The sequence below is a fragment of the Anguilla anguilla genome, chromosome 11 (assembly GCF_013347855.1).
Source record: "Anguilla anguilla isolate fAngAng1 chromosome 11, fAngAng1.pri, whole genome shotgun sequence".
NCBI classification, from domain to species: Eukaryota; Metazoa; Chordata; class Actinopteri; order Anguilliformes; family Anguillidae; genus Anguilla; species Anguilla anguilla.
Genome location: NC_049211.1, coordinates 26,836,839 through 26,860,122, shown reverse-complemented (window position 1 = coordinate 26,860,122; position 23,284 = coordinate 26,836,839). Strand labels below are relative to the sequence as shown.

Genomic DNA, 23,284 nt, shown 5'->3' with positions numbered 1-23,284 from the left:
AACTTCCCGTAATACACCCCCCCTCCACCCACCCACCCACTCCCCCCCACTCACAACCTTCCATTCAGTTCTCCTGGTTCAATCCACAGACCCCACCAGGGAAAAGGCTTCCCGGTATGTAACTCAACAGAGTTGGGACGAGCAAAAAGAAAGGCATGACAAGATGTTCAAGCAACTTCAAACACTCCCTCTACTATTACCCCCGATCCTGCAGTTCACTCTCTGCCCACCGACCACTCCAAGCGTGCCCTTCTTCACCACAGATTCTCTGCAGTAATCAAATGCTCCTCCATCATTTCCATACTCACTGCTTCCTTACTGGTGGTTAGGTCAGATAAGTGTATTGGGTAGGTTATAAATATTTGTTAGAGGTGTGGGCAGGGGCAGAGAATATACAGTACTGCAACTGGTACTGCGACAAACAGAATGTCTGTTCTTGGCCATGCCCATTCCTATATATTCTAAATTTTATCGAAATCTAATTAGAACAATCCTGCTATCAACAGTACAGAGAAGGCTGCTGGGTGGCTCATTCGGATAAGGCACCACACTGTAATGCATGGATGAGCCCTATGGTCTCAGATCAAATCCAGTGCCGGCTGTGGATCGAGGCTCCACAGAGCGATGCAATGACCCCTGCTGGTCAGGAGGGCACCCATGAACTACATGACTAAAGCTGCATGCCAAAGGTCTTCTCTTCCGACTCCACTCAGCCTGTATTCTGCGGTCTGAAAAGAAGCAGCTGGAAACACCACACATTTCCGAGGAAAACGGCGGTCATCTGCTTTCTCCTGGATCGGCAGTAGAGTTTACACATGAACATGGCTGTGGTTGCAAATAATTGGACATTCCAAATTAGGGTAGGAATTGGGCATGTTCAACCCCGTGCTGGGTGCCAAATTTATATTTAAAAAAGAATAACACAGGGAAACAAGTTCAATGTTAAGAATACAGAGCTTGCTATCTGAGCCTATAGAGTCTGTGACCTTCAGTGACCTTTGACCTGGGTCCCTAGGAGGCTGAGAAGTCAGAACTGAGAAAGAACACATGGGGCAGCTCTCATACACACAGTTTCATCTTTCTCAGTTCTGAGCACAGAATCAATTATTATGAATAAAATACTATCCTACCTAGGCTTGTAATGTATTGCCTTATTTATAGTCCTTTATAGTACATTGTACTATATCAGGACATACAATGGGGACAGAAAGTCTGAGGACACAACAAAGACCCAATTGTTTTCATTATTTATCAAGGTCTAATACAATTATGCTATTCCCTTTATATGTCTTACTCAAGAATACATCATTTTTTCATAATATAAGTCAGAGAAAGTGTGTAGTTATTTACTGAAGGCCAAAAATTGTTAGTACTTTGTTTGTCTGCCTTGGACCTTGATTGCCACCTTCACTCCGCTTGGCACGGATTCCACCAGCTTATGCAAGACCTCAGACTTTTTGTCCCCGCTGCACATAACAACATTAGGAGCTAAAATGTGAGCTTTCATCAGAGGCAGACCGTGTAACCGTAGCGACAGCTGATAGCTGCTCCCAGTGCCACGGAGAGCATTTCACGCCAACCCTAAACCTGATCCAGAGATCCTGGCTGGCATGTGAGCTAGTGGGGTCCTTTTTATGTGAACACACCTGATGATCAGCATGTCCCCCTGACATTCCACAAAGGGCTTTCACACAATGGGAAATGATAATGCTGTCACCTCAAGGGAGAGACTTCATTCAGACTTTGAGGAAGAGTGAAGTAATTCGACACATCTAGTCTGTTTGGATGTGAGTGTGTGTGGATGCATGGGTGAGTGTGTTGGGTACTTGTGAGGCTGTAGTGAAATTTTATGTTGCGGCAGTGTACGTGTGTACTGTGCATGTGTGAGTGTGCGTGCGCACGCGTGAGTGTGTCTGTGCATATACATGTGAGCGTGTGTGTGTGTGTATCTGTACATAGGGGGGTGGGGGGTGGGTTTGACACATCCTGCTCATCCATTAACACTGTCCCTAAAGCGGTTCTCAGCCATGCTATGAGCGACTCCCTTTCATGGTGTTCCATTAGCTACCACCATTATATCATCTCTTCTTTCATGGTCTGTGTTTGATTAGATTCGTCACACCAGATCCAAGGTCAATTAATCATTCACAGCTCTTCAAAAGACCCCCGCAGCATGCATCCTGCGAAACGTGTCATCCACCCCCGCTTCCTGGACTGGATGCGGCACGCCTGTTGGTTTCACATTTATTTCAGCTCTTTCCAAAAACCAATCAACGACCACTTCACGGGGTCTTCTGGAATCCCCTAAAAGAATAGCTAATGCAACATGGGACGGCTGTAATGCCATCTGCTGCCTTAGTGACTGGCTGAAGACAGTGTGACGAGGCTCACAGAAGAGGGCCCTTCATGTTGCAGTCCTGGGTGAATGTGATTAGAATCTCATTGAGCTGCAGTCCCTGTATAATCTACCTTTCCCAGAGGATAGCTCAGTGTTAAATTAACTCAGTAGCTGATTTAAAAGACATGAATAAAACGCGTGTCCTGATAACGCTGGGTATTTATAGTGTGTTTGTTTATCCCGAGGGCCCCTCTGGCTCCAGATGTGGTTGATCTCCATTGTGCAATGCCCCAGTGTACTCTGAGCTCCTGGGGTTAATGACAGGGAGAAACGGCTCTGCATCACACACATGTACGTATGCGCACACGGTCTTACACACACCTGCACACACTTACACACACACGCGCGCACACACTTACACACACACACACACGCTTACACACGCGTGCACACGCTCTCATACACGCACACACACACTCTTACACTCACGTGCACACACTTTTACATACGTGCGTACACACTCTTACACACACGTGCACACATGCATACACACGCGCGCACACACTCTTACACACGCATGCAGACACCCCGCTCCCCTGTGACTCACACACTCTCTCTCTCTCTCTCTCTCTCTCTATCTCTCTTACACACCCTAACTCGCACGCACAGACACTACAAAAAATAACAGCCAGCAGGCGACTGTAAGGAGATCCCAGGCAGCCAGTGATGAAGGGATGAAAGGAAGGAGACAGGAGAGGAGGAAGAGGCCAAGTCCTTAGGAAGGAGAGTGGGGGCCTTGAGCAAACACAGAGGATAGGGAGAGAGACAGAGAGGGAGATGAGAGAGATACCTTTACCCTTGATTCCCCTTTATTTTAACACTTAAAGGAGACATTTCTCATTACTCAACATTTTACAAATAAACTCTAACCAATAGAAACACAAAATCACAAAATACACAACAAACCCCACACACATGAAAATAAAAAACACCCAAGAAATGAAATTCTATAAAAAAGGAAATTAAAAAAAAATATGCACAAAAAATTATTAAATATTCACTCCAACCCTACTGCAATAGTACAGTTGGAGAGACAGAATGTGAAAGAGAGAGAGAGAGAGGAGAAGAATGCAGAGAGAGCACAGTGGTCATGTGCTGTTCATATCTGACAGTCTGCTGACATTACTCCAGAAAGGCACAGGTTTGAAGGTGTCTAAATCCACAGTCCTGATTATGTGTGAGTTATTTTTGAAAGTACAAAGCAGTCTGATTCCTCCACTGATTGTGGAGAGGGGGCGCTTCAAGCAGAGAAGGGGATGATTTTTAAAAGTTTCATTTATGGCACAAACCAACTTTCCTTTTTTCCCCTCTTTATTTTTTGTTTTTTTACTGACCTCAACAAAGGGCTCAGTTCACTGGATCGTTTCTGATGTTCCCCTAAGCAGGGCCAAAGGCTGTACTTTTTCATACCGTGGTGCAGTTAAGATTTTTTCGGTCTGGGTGAGAAGACGGCAGGACATACTATTAGCTGAGCCTGTGTTTCTTGCTGTCTCCATGTATTGATTTGTGCTGAAGTTGATGAGCAGGAAGTTTCTGTGCTAGTGGCTTGGGGGAAGGGGGAGGGGTTTTAGTTGTTCCTCTAAACTGCCTCCTTTCTCTGTGGCTCTCCAGATCCAGCGTTTTGTGCTGGCCCTTGTGGCTCTGTGAGAGAGGCTGTGCCCAAATCTGTGATTGATTGCTAATGCCTGAGTGTGAGTTCAGCACTTCTTCTCTCCTGCCTGGCAACAGAAGCAGGGCACCCCAAACAACTAACACAACACACCCTCCAAAAGGCACCACACTGATCACACCCTCCCAAAGACTGACCAAAACTCAGACACCTGATTGACCACACACCCTCCCAAAGACTGACCAAAAATCTGATGCTTGACTATCCCCACGCCCTCCCAAAGACTGACCGCCCATCTCCAGCAGTATCATCCACTCGGCTTCCAGAGCATCCTGACAACTGTGGTCTCACTGTGAATGAATAAAATCTGACAGCCAGCTTCTCCAACACACAGATCTATACACGAGTCTCCCGTGCCAACTCCCGTGTTTATCTCCCTATACCTCGGCACCTCCCTGTATCTCCCATAATCCTCTCTGTCCTGCCGGTCCAGAGCTGAATATCAAATTCTGCTGACTCAAGAGAAAAAGAGAAGGGTTGCAATGAAGCTCATCCTTGGTTCCTTTCAGGTAAAAGAGTCATAATGTTTTTGTGTTATTATGCTCCATGAATTTTAATGCATGTACAGTACATCAACATTAAACATTAACTCCAAATTAAACATTGAAAACATCACTGAATTAAATTAAAGTCTGTGGTTCTGTGGATTTTCAACGACTGTATCAAATCGGAATCAATTCTAAGGCCTGATGTTTATGCCCTGAGCTTCATTATCTGATTTCCTTCTTTATTACATCCCCTTTGTACCCCTTACAAGGGGCTGGAGAATCCTGCACCTGTTATTAGAGCAGAGGAGCCCTGGAGGGGGTGGGCGGTGTTCACAGGGCCTGTTATGTTCATTAGGCTTATCATACTCAATAAGGATGTTGTTATTGTACCACACTTTCTGTCTCTCAAACAACTCACTGATTCTCTCTCTCTCTTTCTCTCTCTCCCAGTTAATGATGCCCTATTTCACACACACCCACACATGCATATCATGCATGCACACTCACAGATACACAGGTCACAAACTCAACAGAAGTCCAGTGGAGCTCAGCAGAATGTGGTGTGTATGGCTCTATTCTGCTCTCACTGTTTGAGTGACATTTTCCCTCCAGTAAGGAGCATGGTCTCCAATCCCAGCAGCCAACACATTAGTACCGACTGACCGCTCAGTCTAGCTCGCACCACCTTTCCTCCAAATCCCATCCCTCCCACTCAGACCCTCGACCTCTGACCCCTCTTTTCTGAAGAATACATCTTGCATTGCACTTGGATACATCATCAGTGATGTAACATGGGGTCATTGGGTGTTTGGGTCTTTCAACATCACACACCCTCACCCAGATGACCCAGTTTGTGTCCTAGTAGTGCTACATTTTCACGCACTGATCACTCCTCTTGATAGAGACACATTCTGCTGCCTCTGTTGCCAACTTGGTGGCCCTCTGCCTGTATGCCCCTGTCATGCCCAGTAGGCTGTAGGCCCAACAGCCAGACTGTCAATCAAACCCCCTACAACCCACTTCAATAGATTCACATCTCCCGTGCCACCCACTGAGCCATTGCTCCAGCAGCTAGGCATACTTTGCCCTCTTCCTCTCGGTAACCTCCTCAATATGGTCTTCCCAAGGGTGATGTCACTGCAGTGTATTCTGGGAACTTAAGTCTCACTAGATCAACTTTCAGTTCCCAGTATTGTGCTGCTGCAAGTTAAGTAGAGGAGGTCCTAGCAGCAAGTGTTGGCTTCTCCTCAACACTGATGAATGAGATGGGACAGACAATGTAGTCACTGTTAGATCATCCATGTAGGCCCTGATGGGGAGGTTATCGCATGCCAGATTTGGTCTGTGGGCCCACAGGCTCCATATGAGCAGACTTCACCAGCATGTACATGGCTAAGACAAAAATGATCACTGTAATAGTGCATCCAATGATGATCCCTTTTTTGAGACTGTGCCACTGCGCCACAACAATCTGTTGTCGATCCAGACTGTCAACCTGAAGCAATTGTAATAGTCCATTATGAGGTCTTGGAACTCGCCTGGGACATGGTATCGATCCAGAACAACCTCAACCAGCTTGTAGAGAAAGGAACTATAATCATTTGCAAAGGTCAAACTACAGCCCAACCAGATCATTATGTTCTCTCAGCTTCCCTAATCAGCTCAATGACCCTCCCAAGATGAAGACTAAATGGAAAAATTATTTCAAACTCACCAAAAAAGTTACCTGCATAGATGGAAGAACAAGTGTTCCTATTTGTACTTCACATATTTTTCATTCATTATCATTCATTTTGGGGATTACCAAACTTGTGAAGGAAAACAAGTACCGTTGTGTAAGTGTGTAAGTCACCAGAGAACAGTTTCTGCTAATAAAACAAATTATATGGAGCACAAGTGGAATATTTATAGTTGGACCACTGATTTACAGGAACTAGCTGAAATACCAGTGACTAAGAGGCAAAAACAAAAAGTGGGAATCCTTAAAGGAGCCAGAATGAGCTGGAACATGCTGTTCAGGTGTGTTATCCCAGCTGTGCTTGGGAACACCAGCAGGAGACCCCCGAGGGCTGGCCGTGAGCCACGGGCACTGTCCCGTAGAGACGCAGCGAGCCACGGGCACTGTCCCATAGAGACGCAGCGAGCCACGGGCACTGTCCCGTAGAGACGCAGCGAGCCACGGGCACTGTCCCGTAGAGACGCGGCCAGCCACGGGCACTGTCCCGTAGAGACGCAGCGAGCCACGGGCACTGTCCCGTAGAGACGCAGCCTGGGTCTCCCAGCAGGAACGGTCACATAAATGACTCTTCTAATTTATACACTGCCCCCTTCTGACACTCCCAATACTTGCAAGGCTACTTAAAAAATGACTCCCAGTGACAGGAGGGAAAAGAGTCCCAAATAAGCAGTTATGAGCCGGCAATGGCCCATAATTTAATATCAAAGACGAGGGGACACGGCAAAACCACAAATGCAACACACGAAAAGCAATGATGTGGAGAAGAATATAAGAATATAGAATATATTATATTATTTTTAAAGGCACAAGTTCACAGAATATGCGGAGATCAAGCTTTGAAGAAACTGTCCCAGTAGACAGTGTGGAATTCTAATTGAGTTTTTTTCCCCCTTGGCTTCTGTCAATTAAATTTTTTTCCTAGGCTGCTTCTGTTTCAGCTGTTACTGTCCAGCAGTGTGGCATCTATGGCAACTTGAACTTGAAATACCTCAATTAGAGGCACTCTGCAGCCTTCACCTCTCCCCATATTTCCAATCATGTGTCATCTGGTAAAGGTTTCAGCTCCAAGAGTAACTTCTCCACCAACAATGATGCCTTTGGGTTGTACAATAATCTTTTTATCGTAGATGCCACTAAGTTCAGGGAGAGAAATTAAAAGCAGTGTTTAAGATTTTTTTTGCTCTTGACCAGGACTTTTCTGATCTACGGGGCCCCACCCAAACTTAAAGGCATTCAGGGGACAACCTATCATAAGATAAAAAGGTTATATTTTCAAAATAATTTATATTTTTAAGTATTTTCCCAAATCTTTACATACAGTCATTGCATATCAAGTCTGGGTAGTGAGCCCCTACAGTATGTTCAAGTACCCATAGAGGTCTGTGGCGCTCCTGTTGAAAACCCAGGCTCTAGAGTCTAGACATTGAGAATACAGACATCAGGGGTGCATTCCAATCACTTATTTTTACCTTTTTGCTTCCTTTACTTGTGACCTTTCCTAGTCTGGAAGGCTAAACAGCTCAAAAATATGTGAAATTGACCTCTGGAATCCTCCGTTGTCAAAATGGGCTTATTCCAATCACTTATTTTTACTACCTTACTTCCTTTCCTTGCATGCCTTCCTTGCTCCTAGCTTCACCCAAAGGAGGACACAAGAAAAGGAAGCAAGGAAAGGACGTGAAGACAGAGGAATTGACAAAACATGTATTAGGCAAATGGAACATCTTTGGTCTTTCAAGCATCAGTTTGAAGCCACTTCAATTACAGACATGGACAAATAAAATAATCAATTTGAATGAGCCACAAACATTAATTTTTATCATACTAGGCAAGGATGCAAAGAAGGGAGGTAAAAAAAAAAAATCTGAATGCACCCTAGGCTTTTGCATTGTGACACCATCAGGCCTGTGAATTGAGACATCACTAGGCCTGTGCACTATGACATATGCTGCTTGAGGAAGATCTGTTCCAAATTAGTCTTTATCAGAATCCCATCCTGGACTGAATTCCCAGGAAATGACCACAAAGGAGTCCCTTAGCTGCGGACATTGATAATTCAACGGTAGCTTTAACACAAGCATGGAAGAGCCGACACGAGCCCCGCACTGGCGACTGAGCTTCAGCCGTCTACACCAGAGCCTCTGAGCTCAAATTTCCTCTGCTCTTCATGTCTGGATTTTGCCACTCGCTCACATTGCCATAGCAACTAAACCCATGAGGAGGCGAACAAGGGACACCTTCACAAAAGACACGGAATCAAAACACACGCTTGTACACACATGTAGAATAATCCACTTACAAACTGAGCTGTTCCTAGAATCACAGCCATCGCAGATCGACATACGCTCCTTCTGAGAGCAGAAGATAAGCTGTGTTTTCCTACAGCAGCCTGCAACTCAGAAAAACGTTGCATCAGAATTAAATGAACCATTTAGGTCTCATTTAACACGGAGAGATCAGACTGTTTCTGTGTGGCCTTGAGATGAAAGGCAGAAAACACTTTCCTCTCAGATAATCAGATTCCAGGAGCAGGGCCTGATTCTGAACAGGGGGTCTTTCTGGTCACATGACAGCTTGTCTCACGTCCCAGATTCAGCGTGGATCGTGCATATAGCCTCATTTCTGCAGAGAGTCTAAAATATGCTATTTATGGAAATACTTCAAAATATTACAAAACAATATATTGTACAAATATTTGAAAAAAGGAGGAATCTTTTTTTCTTCTTAGGGCCCCATGAGACTCCTTCATGGATTCCTAGGGGACCTTGGATCTGGGGGTGGAAATTCTAGGGGTCAGAAAGTAAAGGTCTTGCCATGTGTTTCTTCCACCCATGAACTCAACCAGCTGATCACAAGGGCTTCAAGGGCTGCCCAACCCTGTTCCTGGAGATCTACTGTCCTGTAGGCTTCACTCCAACCACTCCACTGGCCATGGGGAACTTCAGAATGGCAGCTGAAAACCATAGCCTCAGTGCGGTAGGAAGCAAACAAAAAGTAGGGTTGCCGCTGGGCTTTGCTCGATTCACTGCTCGTCTTCTAATGACCCGCCTCCAGTATTTCCCAGGTGGCAAACCGAATGACAGTTGGCACTGTGAGGGGCCAGCTGAGCAGAGTAGGTTCTTTTGCGGCTACGTCTCTAGAGCAGCCCCACCCTCATGCGTGCCGCTCTCTGTGCACTGTTTGGCCAGCAGCACCGAGCTTAGTCATAAACTTCCTGTTGGCGAACCGCTAAAGCAAACATCTTCGCTGCGCACTTCTCACTTAGAAACCTACCATGCGAGAGCATCAGGCTCTCCTTTCCCATCCATACCATACCATACCAGGCACTCGTTTCAATGTTCGCTCAAAGATGACGATTTCTACTGCGCACACCACACTCGTTCTTGTGCTCGAAATTTAAATTGTGCTACGCAGCTCAAATACACAAGAACTACTTCAGGACACAACCAGCTGACAAAGCGCCAGATGTAAGCATTGGGAGAAACCATTTTGAAAATTCACATCAGATTTATTTCTCAGTTATTGAACAGGATTTACAGTGGAATATGTACCAGATGGACTTTCCTATTTACTACAACAGTGTGTGTTACAGGCACACATTTATTATAACACAGTAATATCACAGTTATTTTGTGCTTCTTTTGTACATTATATTGAAACGAATCTGATATCATTCAAGTTCAACATAAACATTTCTTCCCATTCTAATGCTCCGTCGTGTTTGTTATTTGTATTTGGTTCAGTGAGGAGCACTGGGAGCACAGTCGGGATGAGGGGGGCTTGTTTCCCTGTGGGAACGTCTCCTTCCTGTCTCCCACTGCTTTACTAAACAAGGTTTGGAATGCGCTCCCTGAGTTAATGAAGAGTCCCCAAATCCTCCCCACCGCACACCCCACACAGAGAGAGAGAACGCAGGGCAAAAATCACCCTTTGGTTGTGTGTGTTACGCAATGCTGTTCATGGTAATTTCTGTGAAGTTTTGGTAATGCGCTTAAGTACGAAATGCTAATAAAGAATTTGTATTTGAATTTAAGACTGACAAGAAGACTTAAGAGATGGGCCAGAGAGGGGGATATTTCCGGTGGCAGACAGCGAGAGAGCAAGAGAGGGAGAGAGAGAGAGAGAGTGAGAAAGAGAGATGGAGAGAGAGAGAGTGAGATAGAGAGAGAGAGACCTTTGCTCCAGGAATGATCCAGTTCATGTTCAAATTCCTCACAGCCAGATCATACAACCCTCTGCCCAAAGATCTTCATCCTGGAGAGCAAGCTGTACGCATATGTGTGTGTGTGTGTGTGTGTGTGTGTGTGCCAGGGAGAGAATGTCTGAGATGTCACAACCGAGAGAGAGCGAGGGGAAGGGGAGGAACCACATAAAAATATCCGCCACTATTAATCTGAGAAGGGCCTTAAATTGCCCTGCATTCTTTTAATTTCTCTGCTATTTTTGCAGCATTTTTCCACATTGCGTGCAGGGATAAAATTCTGCCTTATAAGCTAATGGCAGGGGGGCAGTCTTCTGTGAGTGATGACATCATAGACAGAGGAGATGCCCTCTGTGACATCACAACCGACATGTGTTCCTTTGTTTTATTCCATATTCTATGTCTCCCCACTTAATTAGCAGTTCTGTAATATTGTACAGGCCTACCCCATCACTGCGATACCTTCTGTTAATTTGGGAGGGCAGCACATGGGGGAGGTCAAGGGTCACTGGGTGCTTACCCCCCACTCCGGTTATCGCTCGGCTGCACGTTTCTCTTGTGCTGTGAAACCAAGCTTCAGGCCGAGTACAGACCGGCACGTCAGTATCTAGACTACAGTAGGCTTTAAACAGAAATATCCATCAGAAGCAGAGTCAACCAGAACCACAGACCCTAGAATTATAGTCCATCTGAAAAACAGACCTGTAATTTTACAGTCCATGAGATTCACAGACCTGAGACATCACTGGCTATTAGAACCAGAGACACAAGCCCTCAGAGTCCATCAGAACCACAGACCCAAAATATCAGTCCATCATAAGCAGTGGGGCTGCTTTTAATATAATGGGAAGCACTGTCCTCAAATCAGGGCAGAGGGAGAGGGACATAAATGGGGAGGAAGAAGGGGGGCTGGGGTCCCGAATCAACTGACCCTCGGGACAGACCTTTCCAAACATTTCCGCGTTTGTTTGTGTTCCGCAGTCGTCTAAGTCCACCGTCTCTCCCAGGCACCAGCGTGGCCCCCCTCCTCCCTCCCCCCGGCCCCGCCCCCCCTGCACGATCCACAAACCCCCCCACCCCCCGAGAACCAGCAACAGTAGAGAGTAAAATCACTCGAAAAACAAGCAAAGAAGAGAGAGGAGGCGCGGGGATGAGGGCAGGCTGCAAACACAACACCGCGAGCGCCTCCCGTAACCTGACCAGCCACTGCACCGAGGGCGCAAACCTCGCTCTGGACGACACGTCTCTTTCTTCTCTTCTGTTCTCTTCATTTTGTTCCCCTCTTTACCTCCGACACAGGAACCCGACGGCTCTGGCAGCGAAGGCTCCCTGTGCTTCTCTGGGCCCGTTCATAATTCATACTTTCTCCTGCTGACTGCCCGGCGTCTGTAAGATTACCCTCTTTTTTTCCCTTCCTCCTCTCTCTCTCTCTTTGAACGGCCCTCAGCGTGCGGGAGTCTCGGCAACAGCCCAGGCAGAACATAGCAACAGACTCCGCTGGCTCGAAACGGAACGGTTATTTTTATCTTATTAATTATCACCTTTCTGAGTACTGTATACAGGCTGGCGGTTTCCCGGGATCTCTAAAGATTTAATATTCCGCTATCATTCCGCGCTCAGTTCCTTTCAAGGCGTCTCATTCTGTATTCCCCTCCTACGCACCCCGAAGGCGAAGAAAAGACCATCTCTGATCGGAGTGAGCGGGGCGCGTTTCGAGGATTGAGAGCCTTTTTATAATGCAGCTCAGGCTAACTACGCATCAGTGATGTCAAAAGGAGGCTCTGTGGTTCACAAAATGGGCAGGGCAACCTGAGACCCCGCAATGCGAATAAATCAGTCTTGCTGTGGAGAGCAGCGCCTCGATCGGCTCGTACAACTGGCGAGGGACGGGCGCCGATGGACCGCGCTGGTTCTGCTCAGCTGTACGGCTCTCTGGGTTGAGTCCTGATCGCGCTGGTTCTGCTCAGCTGTACGGCTCTCGGGGTTGAGTCCTGACTGCGCTGGTTCTGCTCAGCTGTACGGCCCTCGGGGTTGAGTCCTGACTGTGCCGGTGCTCGCCCCCGGGGGTGACAGCAGAGTTAGGCACAGCATCCAGGAAGGCAGAGAGGGTGTCATTCAGCAGGGTTTCCCTAGCCTTGGCGCTAAGGAGGGACGCACTGGGGGCCCCTGCAGTCTACCTGCGCCAGTACTGCAGACATGGAGCTGTGGCTATGCAGCTCAGCTAACAGCAGCAGGGCTAGCCTGAGCTCATATTGACCAAGGACACGGCCGTAATGGGCCACGGCGTTAAAATGAAGAGAGAGATAAAGGCAATGAAAAAGATGGAGGAAAAAAGGGTAATAAAAATCATTTTAATCAGAGAGGCCAGAACTCCATTCTGCAGACCAGGCACTTTAGCACATCACATGCGCAGTGCATTATGGGTACAACATGCATTCTCCCCAAGCTCAGCAGCAAATGCACACAGGATTTATGATATTAACATTTCACAAGTGGTCTAAGCATAATTGTCCACAGTATGGTCTTAACTTATAGTTTCATTTACTAATGCAGTGGAAAAGTACAGAATTATTATTTTAACAGTGCTGAGGAAACTACTCTGAAAGCATAGTTATGCGAACTACCAATTACTTCACTGAAAGTAATTGAACTATAGCAAAGGACTGGACTGTCATACTGCTTATTCACACAGGATGAAACTGGAACAATGATGCAGAAGTACAGAAGTTCATCTCTCTCTTCTCTACATCATTTTACATTTATTCGTGAAGCAAACACCCCCAGAAACTTTCAGGTTCATGCATATAATTTGGCAGGATAAATAGTATAAAACTCTCAGTAACTGTGTTACTGAGTGTTGCCGTGTACAGCAACGCCACAATAAATCTCCTTGTGCTGTTCACAAGTGCCATAGCACTTAATTTAAAATAAGCCAAAATTAAAAGTGCACTTGCAATCAAGACTTGACAGAAGCTAAGTGAGACCTTGTTAGTGCCACAGGTAGGAGAGAGGAGAGTCTGGGTTCCACCTCCAGTCTGAAGACATTGTGACTCTCTGCGTTGATTACAGATAGGCATAGCAGAGAATGTGTTAAAATCAATTGAGACAAATTGGCTTCTCCTTTCTTGGAGAACAGAACCTGCCTGCTATTTTGCTCCTTATTGGCCAAAGCCACCTGCCAATCACAGTCCATGACTATTCAGTCTTGCCCTCATGCAGTTCAACTCTCCAGACTAGGTTGATCTCACCCCACTGCTCCACTGGCAACATGGCGGTTTCATCTGCAGACAAGTGACTTGTTGTTATTAATATTAAATGCGTACAAAGCACTATCGGCCATTAGTGTCAGATGCTACCCGTCTCTTAGTCCGCGGCAGGGCTACCCATACAGCACGCACGCTTTAGCAGACGCTTTATGGTGGGTTTTGTGTGCGGGAAAGGGGTGCTTCGCACACAGGTGCAGCCTCTCACACGAGCCGCGAGATAATTTTAGCATCGGCTACCCAACCAGCAGCTCAACCTCAGTGCATTCATCCCTGTTACATGATGAGTCATTAGTCCTTAATTAAATAATGGACCGTTTTGTCCATTAAAGTGTCCATTAATTTCCCTGCAATTAGCTCCATACTTCTCTCTCAACCAACCCCATGGTTATTCATTATTATTATTATCATTATTATTATTATTATTTTATAACAGTAATAATAGTAATAATTATTATAATAATACATAGTTTTCTTGTTATATTAATGTAGGACCTAAAATTAGTAATCAGGCTTTCTGGGGCCTGACTAGAAGAGCTTTCTTGGGTAATCAGGTGCTCTCATGTCTTAAGAAGCTGTAGATGCATACAGTATATCAGGGCCCTGTATCATGAAGCAGGATTACTGAGTTAAACCTGGAACCCCCCCCCCCAAATCTGGAGCATGAACTGAAGTAAAAAGAGCTGTTCCGGGCACCCGTGGCAGTTATCCAGCTAACTCAGTAATATAGGGCCCAACTGTGGCTGTGGAATCACATTTGTGCTCCCTCTCCAAGCCTTTTCCTCTGCTTTGTCTCTCTCCTCTCCCTTCTCTCACTCACCCATTCATGCTATGTGCCTGGTTTTCTCTAAAGATGCAGCCCTTGTTCAGCTCAGTGCCTTTGTTCTGCTTCATCCAGACAGGCCATGTAATCTCTGTTATTGTTAGAATGATTGAGCACACTGTGTATATGAGGACATAGATACAAACACATGCGCATGCACACACATGACACACACAAACACACACACTTACAAGTGCACTCATACGTGAGCATACATGTATTATCTCACACATGCATATATGTATACACAAACACACACACACACACACACACAATTCTTGCTAGATCTCTCTCTCTCGCTCCCTCACACGCACAAACACACACATACACTCACACGTGCACTTACATACAGTACACATGGAGGATACCTCAGAACAAGCTGCTCATTCAACAGGGTGTTGAAAATTCACAGGTCTAAAATTTTGAGGCTACCAGGTTTGGGACAACCAGGACTTACACTTGTCACAGCAGGGCTCTTCAACCATAAATGATCACCCCTGCCCTAGACTACTCCTCAGGTGGCGAAACATCGCCTGAAGACTCGTCACATGGCTCTTCTCATCCCAGAATCCACTGCTCTGACAAAGTGCCCAGGCCACAAAGACACACCGTACACAACCACTATGGGTCCTTATCTCTCTCTGTGTTTCCTCCAAACATCACAACATGGACACGTGTAGTGTGTATGTGTATGTGTCTGGGAGAGTCTACAATTGCTGAGGTCAATGGGTTGGCAGTTCACCGAAGCTGTGAGATCACACCCTTTTAATGCTTAGGAAAAGTGTTCCCACTCCATTCTACACTCACTGTATAGTCCATACAGTATTATCCCTGCCATTCAGTCGCCCACCACTTTAGATATTCATCAAACCACCTGTCAATTCAGCTAGCAGGATGCAAATTCTGCCTGTGCTTATAGAGTAACCAACAGACCTGCACGGAAATAACTTGGCTGTATCACCCTCATATGAAAACTGACTGGGTTTAAATCAACATTATCTTTCACTCACAATTAAAGGCACATGTTCAATTGTTTTTTCTTGACAACCATTTTGCCATTTGGCAAGGATAGTGGTCACTAAAATGTACTTGCCTTGTGTTGAAGACAAAAATAAACACCTGCATTTCTTTGCAAGCTAAAGTTATAGGGAACTACCGGAAAAAATCATTTAATATGTCAGCCCTCTCCTTAAGAATAACTGTTCTCGTTTCTCATTTTATCGTGACTTCAAATGTACTCTCGTAGATACGGATTTTGACACATGAAATAAATTTTCATACCATTGACTCTGCCAGTATGCCCAAAACACTCAACGTTCAATAAAGACTCACAGTGCCTTTCATCTCATGATTTTAAAGCACTTTACAGGACATATACTATATATATATATATATATATATATATATATTTATTTATATCAGCAGACTTGTGAGCATGTTTATGAGAAACACTACAGTGGCTATTTACCCACTTGGGGCTGAAGGAAGAGGAAGAGGAGACAGGAACCCAGGAAGGTCCATGGATTTGCTGTCATCTTTCCAAAACAAGGCTCAAGGCTGGACCCCGATTCCCACACTAGGCCCCGCCCAAAAAGAGGCTGGATTCTGAGCTGAGGTTTGCAGACCTTTTGCGTTTCCTGTCTCTAAACTCGGCGGCGAGCGCGCCTGCTGCTCAGCAGCTCAGCTGGACGGCCGGCCCATTATCGGCCGAGCGCGATGGAAACTGAATTCTGCGGGTTTGTTTTGACAGCAATAGGAACCCCCCCCTCGCTGAAACGTTAGCTCTTAGCGCGCGGTCACGGCTCACAGCCCGCGACCGATGGCGAGCGGTCCTGCGGCGCAGCGCACAGCTGGAGAGCGACGCACCTGCAGAGAGCGGCGTCCAGTCAGCACCCCCCCCCCACCACCCCCCGCCTCGCTGAGTGTGGGGCGCAGTCCTGCTGGGGGGCCGATGGGCTGATAAAGAGGCAGCCGTCGGCTGCACACACAAACCAGCCCGCGCCCTCCGGAATCTACAGAGGGCTTTACACTGGGTCGACAAGCGCGAGCGGGAAACTCAGAACTGCTGGAAAAGGAATATAAGGCGCTAAATACTGACCACTGATAAGAGGGGGCGAGAGCGATGCCCTGAGTGAGACTCAAAAGCCCTCTCGTGGTCTCACTGCACCGACAAGGGGCAACTCAGGACACTAAGGAACCAAGCCTACTCGCCTGAAAGATGAGAGTTTGTCCACTGACAAACAGAATGCTTACAGTACTGAGGAATCAAACTCACTGGAGGTTATATGCACTGTCTGTACCCGTTTGATATATGGTGTGGTGGCAGAGTGGTATAAACTCATACACTGTATGCACTGGCTTTCCCAGGTTAAGTAATCAGGTTTGCCTGAGAAAAGTCCTACTGACCCTGTGAGTTGGAGTATGTGTATGTGTATAAACAGTATGTTAATGTGCATGACCGAAGGGTGTGTGAGTGTGTGTGTATGTGTGTCCGCATGTGCATGCCCGTGTGTACGTGCATGTGTGTATGTGTGTGTATTGAGCAAATGCATGATTGCGTGGGTGTCTGCATGTGCATGCATGCATATACAAGTATGTTTGAGCGTGGCAGTTTGCGAATGTGCATACGTGTGAGTATGCATGCATGTACAGTCTGCCCATCTTTTCCCATACGCAAGTCTTCCACTGCACTGCAGTTCAGTCTATGATAAATATTTTATAGAAGGAGCTCCAGGTTTTGTGTGGGATATAAACACACCACAGGTGTTGGGGACTTCATGCCTGCTGTTTAATGTTATCACAGTTACTGTCTGTCTCAGTACCAAGTAAACAGAGTGGTTTCGGTTGAAACAAGAAAGAGAAGCACTAGAAATCTAAACCAGTTGCAGCTGAGATCCTTTTGTGTGGAAACAAGACACAAACAGTTTAACTATTTAAAAGAGCTGCAACCTCTATCAATTTTAAAACACATGGGCCACATTGGTAAAAAAATAAAATAAACTAAAAACTCACGGCACTGCATACAAGACATTAATGTCACATTTATCAGATACAGACTTGTAATGTAAAGACAATTGGTCTAGGTGGGATTTAAGGCCATGTGAATGGGGTCTTGGGTCTTGCATTACATGCAAAATAAGTACACATTAAGCGCTCAGCAGGTAGTAATGGCCGGAAGGAAGCTACTGTAGCAAAGCTGATTCATCTAGCAGTGGCACTGGCACAGAGATTAATTTCTACAGTATGTATCTGTGTCTGTGCATGGACATTTGTGTGTGTGTGTGTGTGTGTGTGTGCGTGTGCGTGTGCGTGTGCGTGCGTGTGCGTGTGCGTGCGAGTGTGCGTGTGCGTGCGTGTGTGTGTGTGTGGTTAATGCCTGAAACAGCTGAGAGAAATGATTCTGAAATTATCTTAATGATTTAAGAGCATGTTTCAGAAATGATTAAAATCACTGTAAGGTTTCAGTCACCTCACAAACTCACAAACAGCTCTTGGACCTATGCGAGATGAGCTTGGATAACGAGTGTAAATGGCAGTGTGGGCAAATGCAGAACACAGCGGGTTTCTGAATCTCAAGGCTGCTGGGAGGGCCTCAATTCCCCGGGGGGGGGGGGGGGGGGGGGGGATTTCAGCTCCCATCAGACCCAGCTTTAAATGCACTTTTGACCTGAATTGCATGAGGATTTTTCAGATACGAACTGAAGTGTAATACGAGCTCAGAAACCATGGATTCAGGCCAAATAACAATCTAGTGAATATTTGCTCTGAACTGCAACATGATATATTTAAATTATCATTAGATGTATTATTAGATATAAGCATAGATATTTCAGTCATACTCACACAATTCTGTGAAGTCAGAAACCATGGAAATGATAAAAGCGTTTTAACAAACTGAGGGTAAGAAACGGCAACACATTCCGATGCCTGGACCAAAGCTCATTAGGCCATCATTTCCTACAAGGATATGGCAATCAATAAAGGCAACTTTTCACTTCATTAAAGAACAGCGTCCTGGTTTAATTCATTGGCTCTTTTAACTGGCCCTAGTCAGTGAGAATCTTCTTCGATTAACGGTTTCACTTTCTGGAAACCCAAGAAGCCTCTTTATTTGAATTTTGCTGAACTCTCATTTGCGGGGAAGGCCTAAGTGCGTCGCAGGGGTAATCCTGGGCCCAAGGCCCGCATGCTGTGCTGTGCATTGCCCGGGCGATGGAGACCTCCAAAGGGGGTGCATACCAGAGAGGCTGGGCCCTTTACCCTAATCCCACACATCCAGGCCTGCTCCACTGGAACCGGCTCTACCCTCCCCATGTTCCTGATTAACCCCCCACCAGCCTCCACACTACCACACTTACGGCCCCAGGCATGCACGTGATTGCTCATGATCTCACTGTTGTTGTAATACGTGGTTGGTTCAGTTAAGAAAAGAACAAAATGGTTGCTTCTGAGTTGACAAACGTACTTTGTATTGTGGCTACAAAGGTTAAATCTGTCGCTGTATTTTTTGCAATTCATGTAGCACTCAGTCAGCGTCGCTGTTTACAAACAGACATCTGTGCTAAAGTACAGGGAAAACTGGGAAATCGACATGAGACCTCAACTTGGCAACCTTAAATCAGTGGGGATTTAAAAACTTGGCAACCTTACACAGAGCACCACAGTATTCCAGTCTCTGAGTCTCCCTTCCTGTCTCAGTTTAAGCTTCAGTTTTCAAATTTAGGGTGCTTTACTGGTGTGAAATCAGACAGCTGCCAAAGGAAAATGTGGAAAAGGAAAAGAAAAAGAACAACAGTGCTCAGCTAATGATTAAATAGACAGATACAGCGTAAGTTTTCTCTCTCTCTCTCTCTCTCTCTCTCTCTCTCTCTGAGTGACAGACATCTGTTGCTTCTGCTGAGGGAGATCTCAGAGTTCAGAGCAGAGGAAGGCTGAGAGGAAGGGGGTGGGGGGGCAGGAGTGGAGACAGGAGCTGAGATTAGGGGTGAGGTACACACGGGGAGGAGAAATCGGCCAAATGAGGAGACAAAGAGTTCACGAGAGAGAGAGAGAGAGAGAGAGAGAGAGGGGGTACACCCCCTGTCAGAATGCGAACGGTCGCTAGCGGAAACAGCGGGTTAAAAAGGGGACCACTGACCTCGAACCCGGGCATAGCAGCAGCCGCACTTGGCCAGGACTTTCCGGAACAAGTGCGGGCAGGAGCACCCCCGCTGGCCTGCCCCTTTCATGCTGTACCCCGATCTGTGGCCACAAGTCTTCCAGCCGGGGGCATGGCACAGCACACACACACACACACACACGCACGCACAGGCGCTTACACGCACACACTCACTCCTAAGATATCGCCGGCAATATGTCCCCAAAAAAGTGAGCAGACGTGAAAAAAAAACTCTCAGCTGAGCAAAAAGATCCAGACAAAATCTACAGCCCGTCAAATCAGCATGGCAAGACCACGGGAGGAAAACACATTTCAAATGTGTGTGTATTAAAGGCAGTCCGGAGTTTCAGCATTCCATCTTTCAGAGGAGGAGGAGGGGAAGGAGGGATAAAATGTTCATCTCCGTCTCCCTGCGCTCTCTCCGGATTGACTGGTCATGTAACGGGGGCTCCGGGAGTCTGCTCCGAGAGAGCGAGAGAGAGGGAGGGAGGGAGGGAGGGAGGGAGGGAGGGAGAGAGCGAGAGAGAGAGGGAGGGAGGGAGGGAGGGAGGGAGGTGGAGTCAGCGGCAGCTCTTGTTGCTGGCTATTCCAGGATGAGCTTCCCCCTCCTCTCAGTGTTTTTTCCTCTCCTCTGTTCCTTTCTTTATCTTTATTCTTTCACCATTCCTGCCCCCCCCCCCCCCCCCGACTCTTCTCTCTTCATCTCTCTTTCTTCTTTCGGCATACCTCTCTTCCACTGCTCCCCTCCTCCCTCCCTCCTTCCCTCTGCCCCTCTCCAGTCCCGTGACGCTGTCGGACGTGGGGAGCGCACGTCTCCTGATGGAAACCCAACACCCCGTGTGGGGTGAAACTCCACACTCCCCCGCGTGCGCTCTGAGACGAGGGGTAAGCCCAGCAGGTCACGCACTGCCTGAGCCTCCGCCATGTCCTCAGAATCACACAACGATGGAGGAGCAAACTCTCCCTCTTACCCCCCACCCCCCCACCGCCCCCCCCCCCGACCCTTTTTGAGAAGTAATTTAGAAAAAAATCTGATTTCAGAATTGTCGGGTGTTTGGCTTTTTCCACATTCAGGGGCAGCAGTGTTTATTTCTGCGGTTTTGTTTGTGGTGAGAGGGACAGATGAAGATTAATAATGAGACTCAGATATCTTAGGGGCTGTGAGCACACATTCCACACTCATTCCTGTTTATACTGGTGTTGTGTCATATGCAGCTCCACGGGAATGTGTGTGTGTGTGTGCGCACGTACATGCCTGTCTGTGTGTGCAGGCATGTCTGTGTGTGTGTATGCGTATGCCTGAGTGTGTACATAGACGTGTATAATATGCATAATAGCGCCTCATTTTAGACAGGTCTTTCTTCTCTGTCTGTGTATATTATGGGTGTGTGTCTGTGTGTGTTCGAGCGCGTGTTTGTGTGTGTGAATGTGTGTGTTATGTGTGTGTCTGGGTGCATGCGTGTGTGTGTGTGTGTGTATGCGTGCGCGCGTGTGTGTGCATGTGTAAGTCTGTGTGTGTGTGGGTGTGTGTGCGTGCGCAGGTATGTGTGTGTGTGCACGTGTAGAGGGGTGTTCGTGTGCATGGGTGTGTGCATGCGTGTGCGTGAGTGTGTGCGCTGTGTGTGTTACGTGCGTCTGGGTGTGTGCATGTGTGTGTGTGTGTATATGCGTGCACGAGTGTGTGTGTGAGTATGCAGGTTTGTGGGTGTGTGTGCATGTGCGTGTAGGTGTGTGTGCAGGTGTGTATGTGTGTGTGTATATGTTAGCATGAGTGTGTGTGTGTGTGTGTGTGTGTGCGTGTGAAGGTGTGTGTGTGTGTGTGTGTGTGTGTGTGTGTGCGCATGCGCAGGTGTGTGTTTGTGCTTGTGTGTGTGTGTGTGTGTGTGTGTGCAGGTGTGTGTGTGTGCGTGTGTGTATATGTGAGCGTGAGTGTGTGTGTGTGTGTGTGTGTGTGTGCGCATGCGCAGGTGTGTGTGTGTGCTTGTGTGTGTGTGTGCGTGTGTGTATATGTGAGCGTGAGTGTGAGTGCGTGTGCATGCGAAGGTGTGTGTGTGCTTGCGTGTGTGTGTGTTCAGGGGGGTGTTCAGATATATTGCATGTTCGTGTGGGCTGCAGACCGCCCCTTTGCAGTGGGAGTAAGCCTGGAGTACCAGCAGGGAGCAGAGACTACAGAGACTGCCTGTCCTGCCTGTCCTGATCTGAGTGGAGGACCTGTGTGCAAAACAAGGCCTAGCAGAAATGAAAAACACTCCACTACACTGCACATGGAATGCGTACATGGACCCTCGCTTCGCTCAGAATCATAAAAACAGCATCATAAAACTGTCCAGGGCACATACATTTCCCCTCACATGCTTTAAAATGGCAGCCATCACAAACCGGGATATCTCATGACTAATCTCCCCCCCCCCCCCCCCCCCCCCCGCCCCTTTTTTAAAAAAATTTTTTTATTTAGCACCCAACATTGACCTGGGCTTGACCACGGGGTGTGACTAGCTGCTTCTTTTCACACTGAGGGCTACAGCTAGGTTCACACAGATAAGATAAATTGTAATCGCTGGATTTTCATCTGAATATAGTCTTTTGCCACTCAGACATTACCCATTAGCCAGAAAATATGACCCAGTTTGTTTGTGACTGTCTTAGCTTCTCCGCTTTAACCAATCAGACTTTTTAAAAAACAGTGCTAAAAGTAATGCGAAGACTGAATAACATGAATACAAAAAAACTGTGAAGACACCCGTGATGCCTCTCCAGAATGAGGCCATCGTGCTGACACGTCATCCTGCGCAAGCTCCAGAAGAGAGCGCCAGTGAGCCATGCACACCCAGCACAACTCATGGGTCAGTCCTGCACACTGACTCCACTGTCCACCAGCCAGGACTGCACCGCGTACGCAGCTGGCGCAGGCAGACCGGACAGGAGGAGCTGCGCATGCGCAGTGATGCTGGGCACACAATGCCGGCTGAAGCCTTCCCTCACCACTTACAGCCCACCCTGCCTCAGCCGGTACCCACAGGGTCCAGATTCGACAGCGGGGAACTGCACGCGGCGGCCATTTTGAAAGGTTCAGTACATCCCTGTGACAGTGTGGCAGAGAAACATGGGGGACCGGGGGATGTATCAAAGAGAAATCCTCTACTACTACCAATAAAGAAGGGGAGCGAGAGAACGAGACAGTGAGAGAGCGAAAGAGCGAGAGATGAGTGCATTCGGCGCTCATACTCATCGCTTTCTCCCTTTGATATGTATCTGCTGTGGCTAAATGTGCATTAGTCATTCCAGTTTTAAAAAAATATATAAATAAATCCTGTTCCAGCCAGACAAGTCACTGACCACTAAATGTGAATGCTGCCACTTACAGCTACCTTGTGGAGATTAGAGAGAAAAAGACTGCAGAATGATCCAACAGCAGGAGAGAAGGTGTGCAGCTGGGAGTTTGTATCTTTCGAAGCAGGATTCACTAGTAGCTGCATCAGTGGGAGTGGGGGAAATGAATTCAGTGTCTGTTTGTTTTGATTTGATGTTGAAACCAGTGAAGGCTGG

The 23,284-nt window shown here is 47.0% G+C and overlaps 1 protein-coding gene across 2 annotated transcripts in view; it reads right to left on the bottom strand.

Moving 5' to 3' along the window:
* arhgef25a (Rho guanine nucleotide exchange factor (GEF) 25a) overlaps positions 1-23,284 on the bottom strand; it is a 65,974-nt gene that overhangs the window by 28,253 nt on the left and 14,437 nt on the right. Inside the window, exon 1 of one of the 2 annotated variants that reach the window (XM_035382307.1) lies at positions 19,718-20,200. The exons of the other annotated variant lie outside the window; for it this stretch is intronic. Coding sequence (XP_035238198.1) covers positions 19,718-19,808 — 91 coding nt within the window. The 5' untranslated portion in view covers positions 19,809-20,200. Of the gene's footprint in view, positions 1-19,717; positions 20,201-23,284 lie in introns of those variants that run through there. 2 annotated transcript variants of the gene reach the window in all.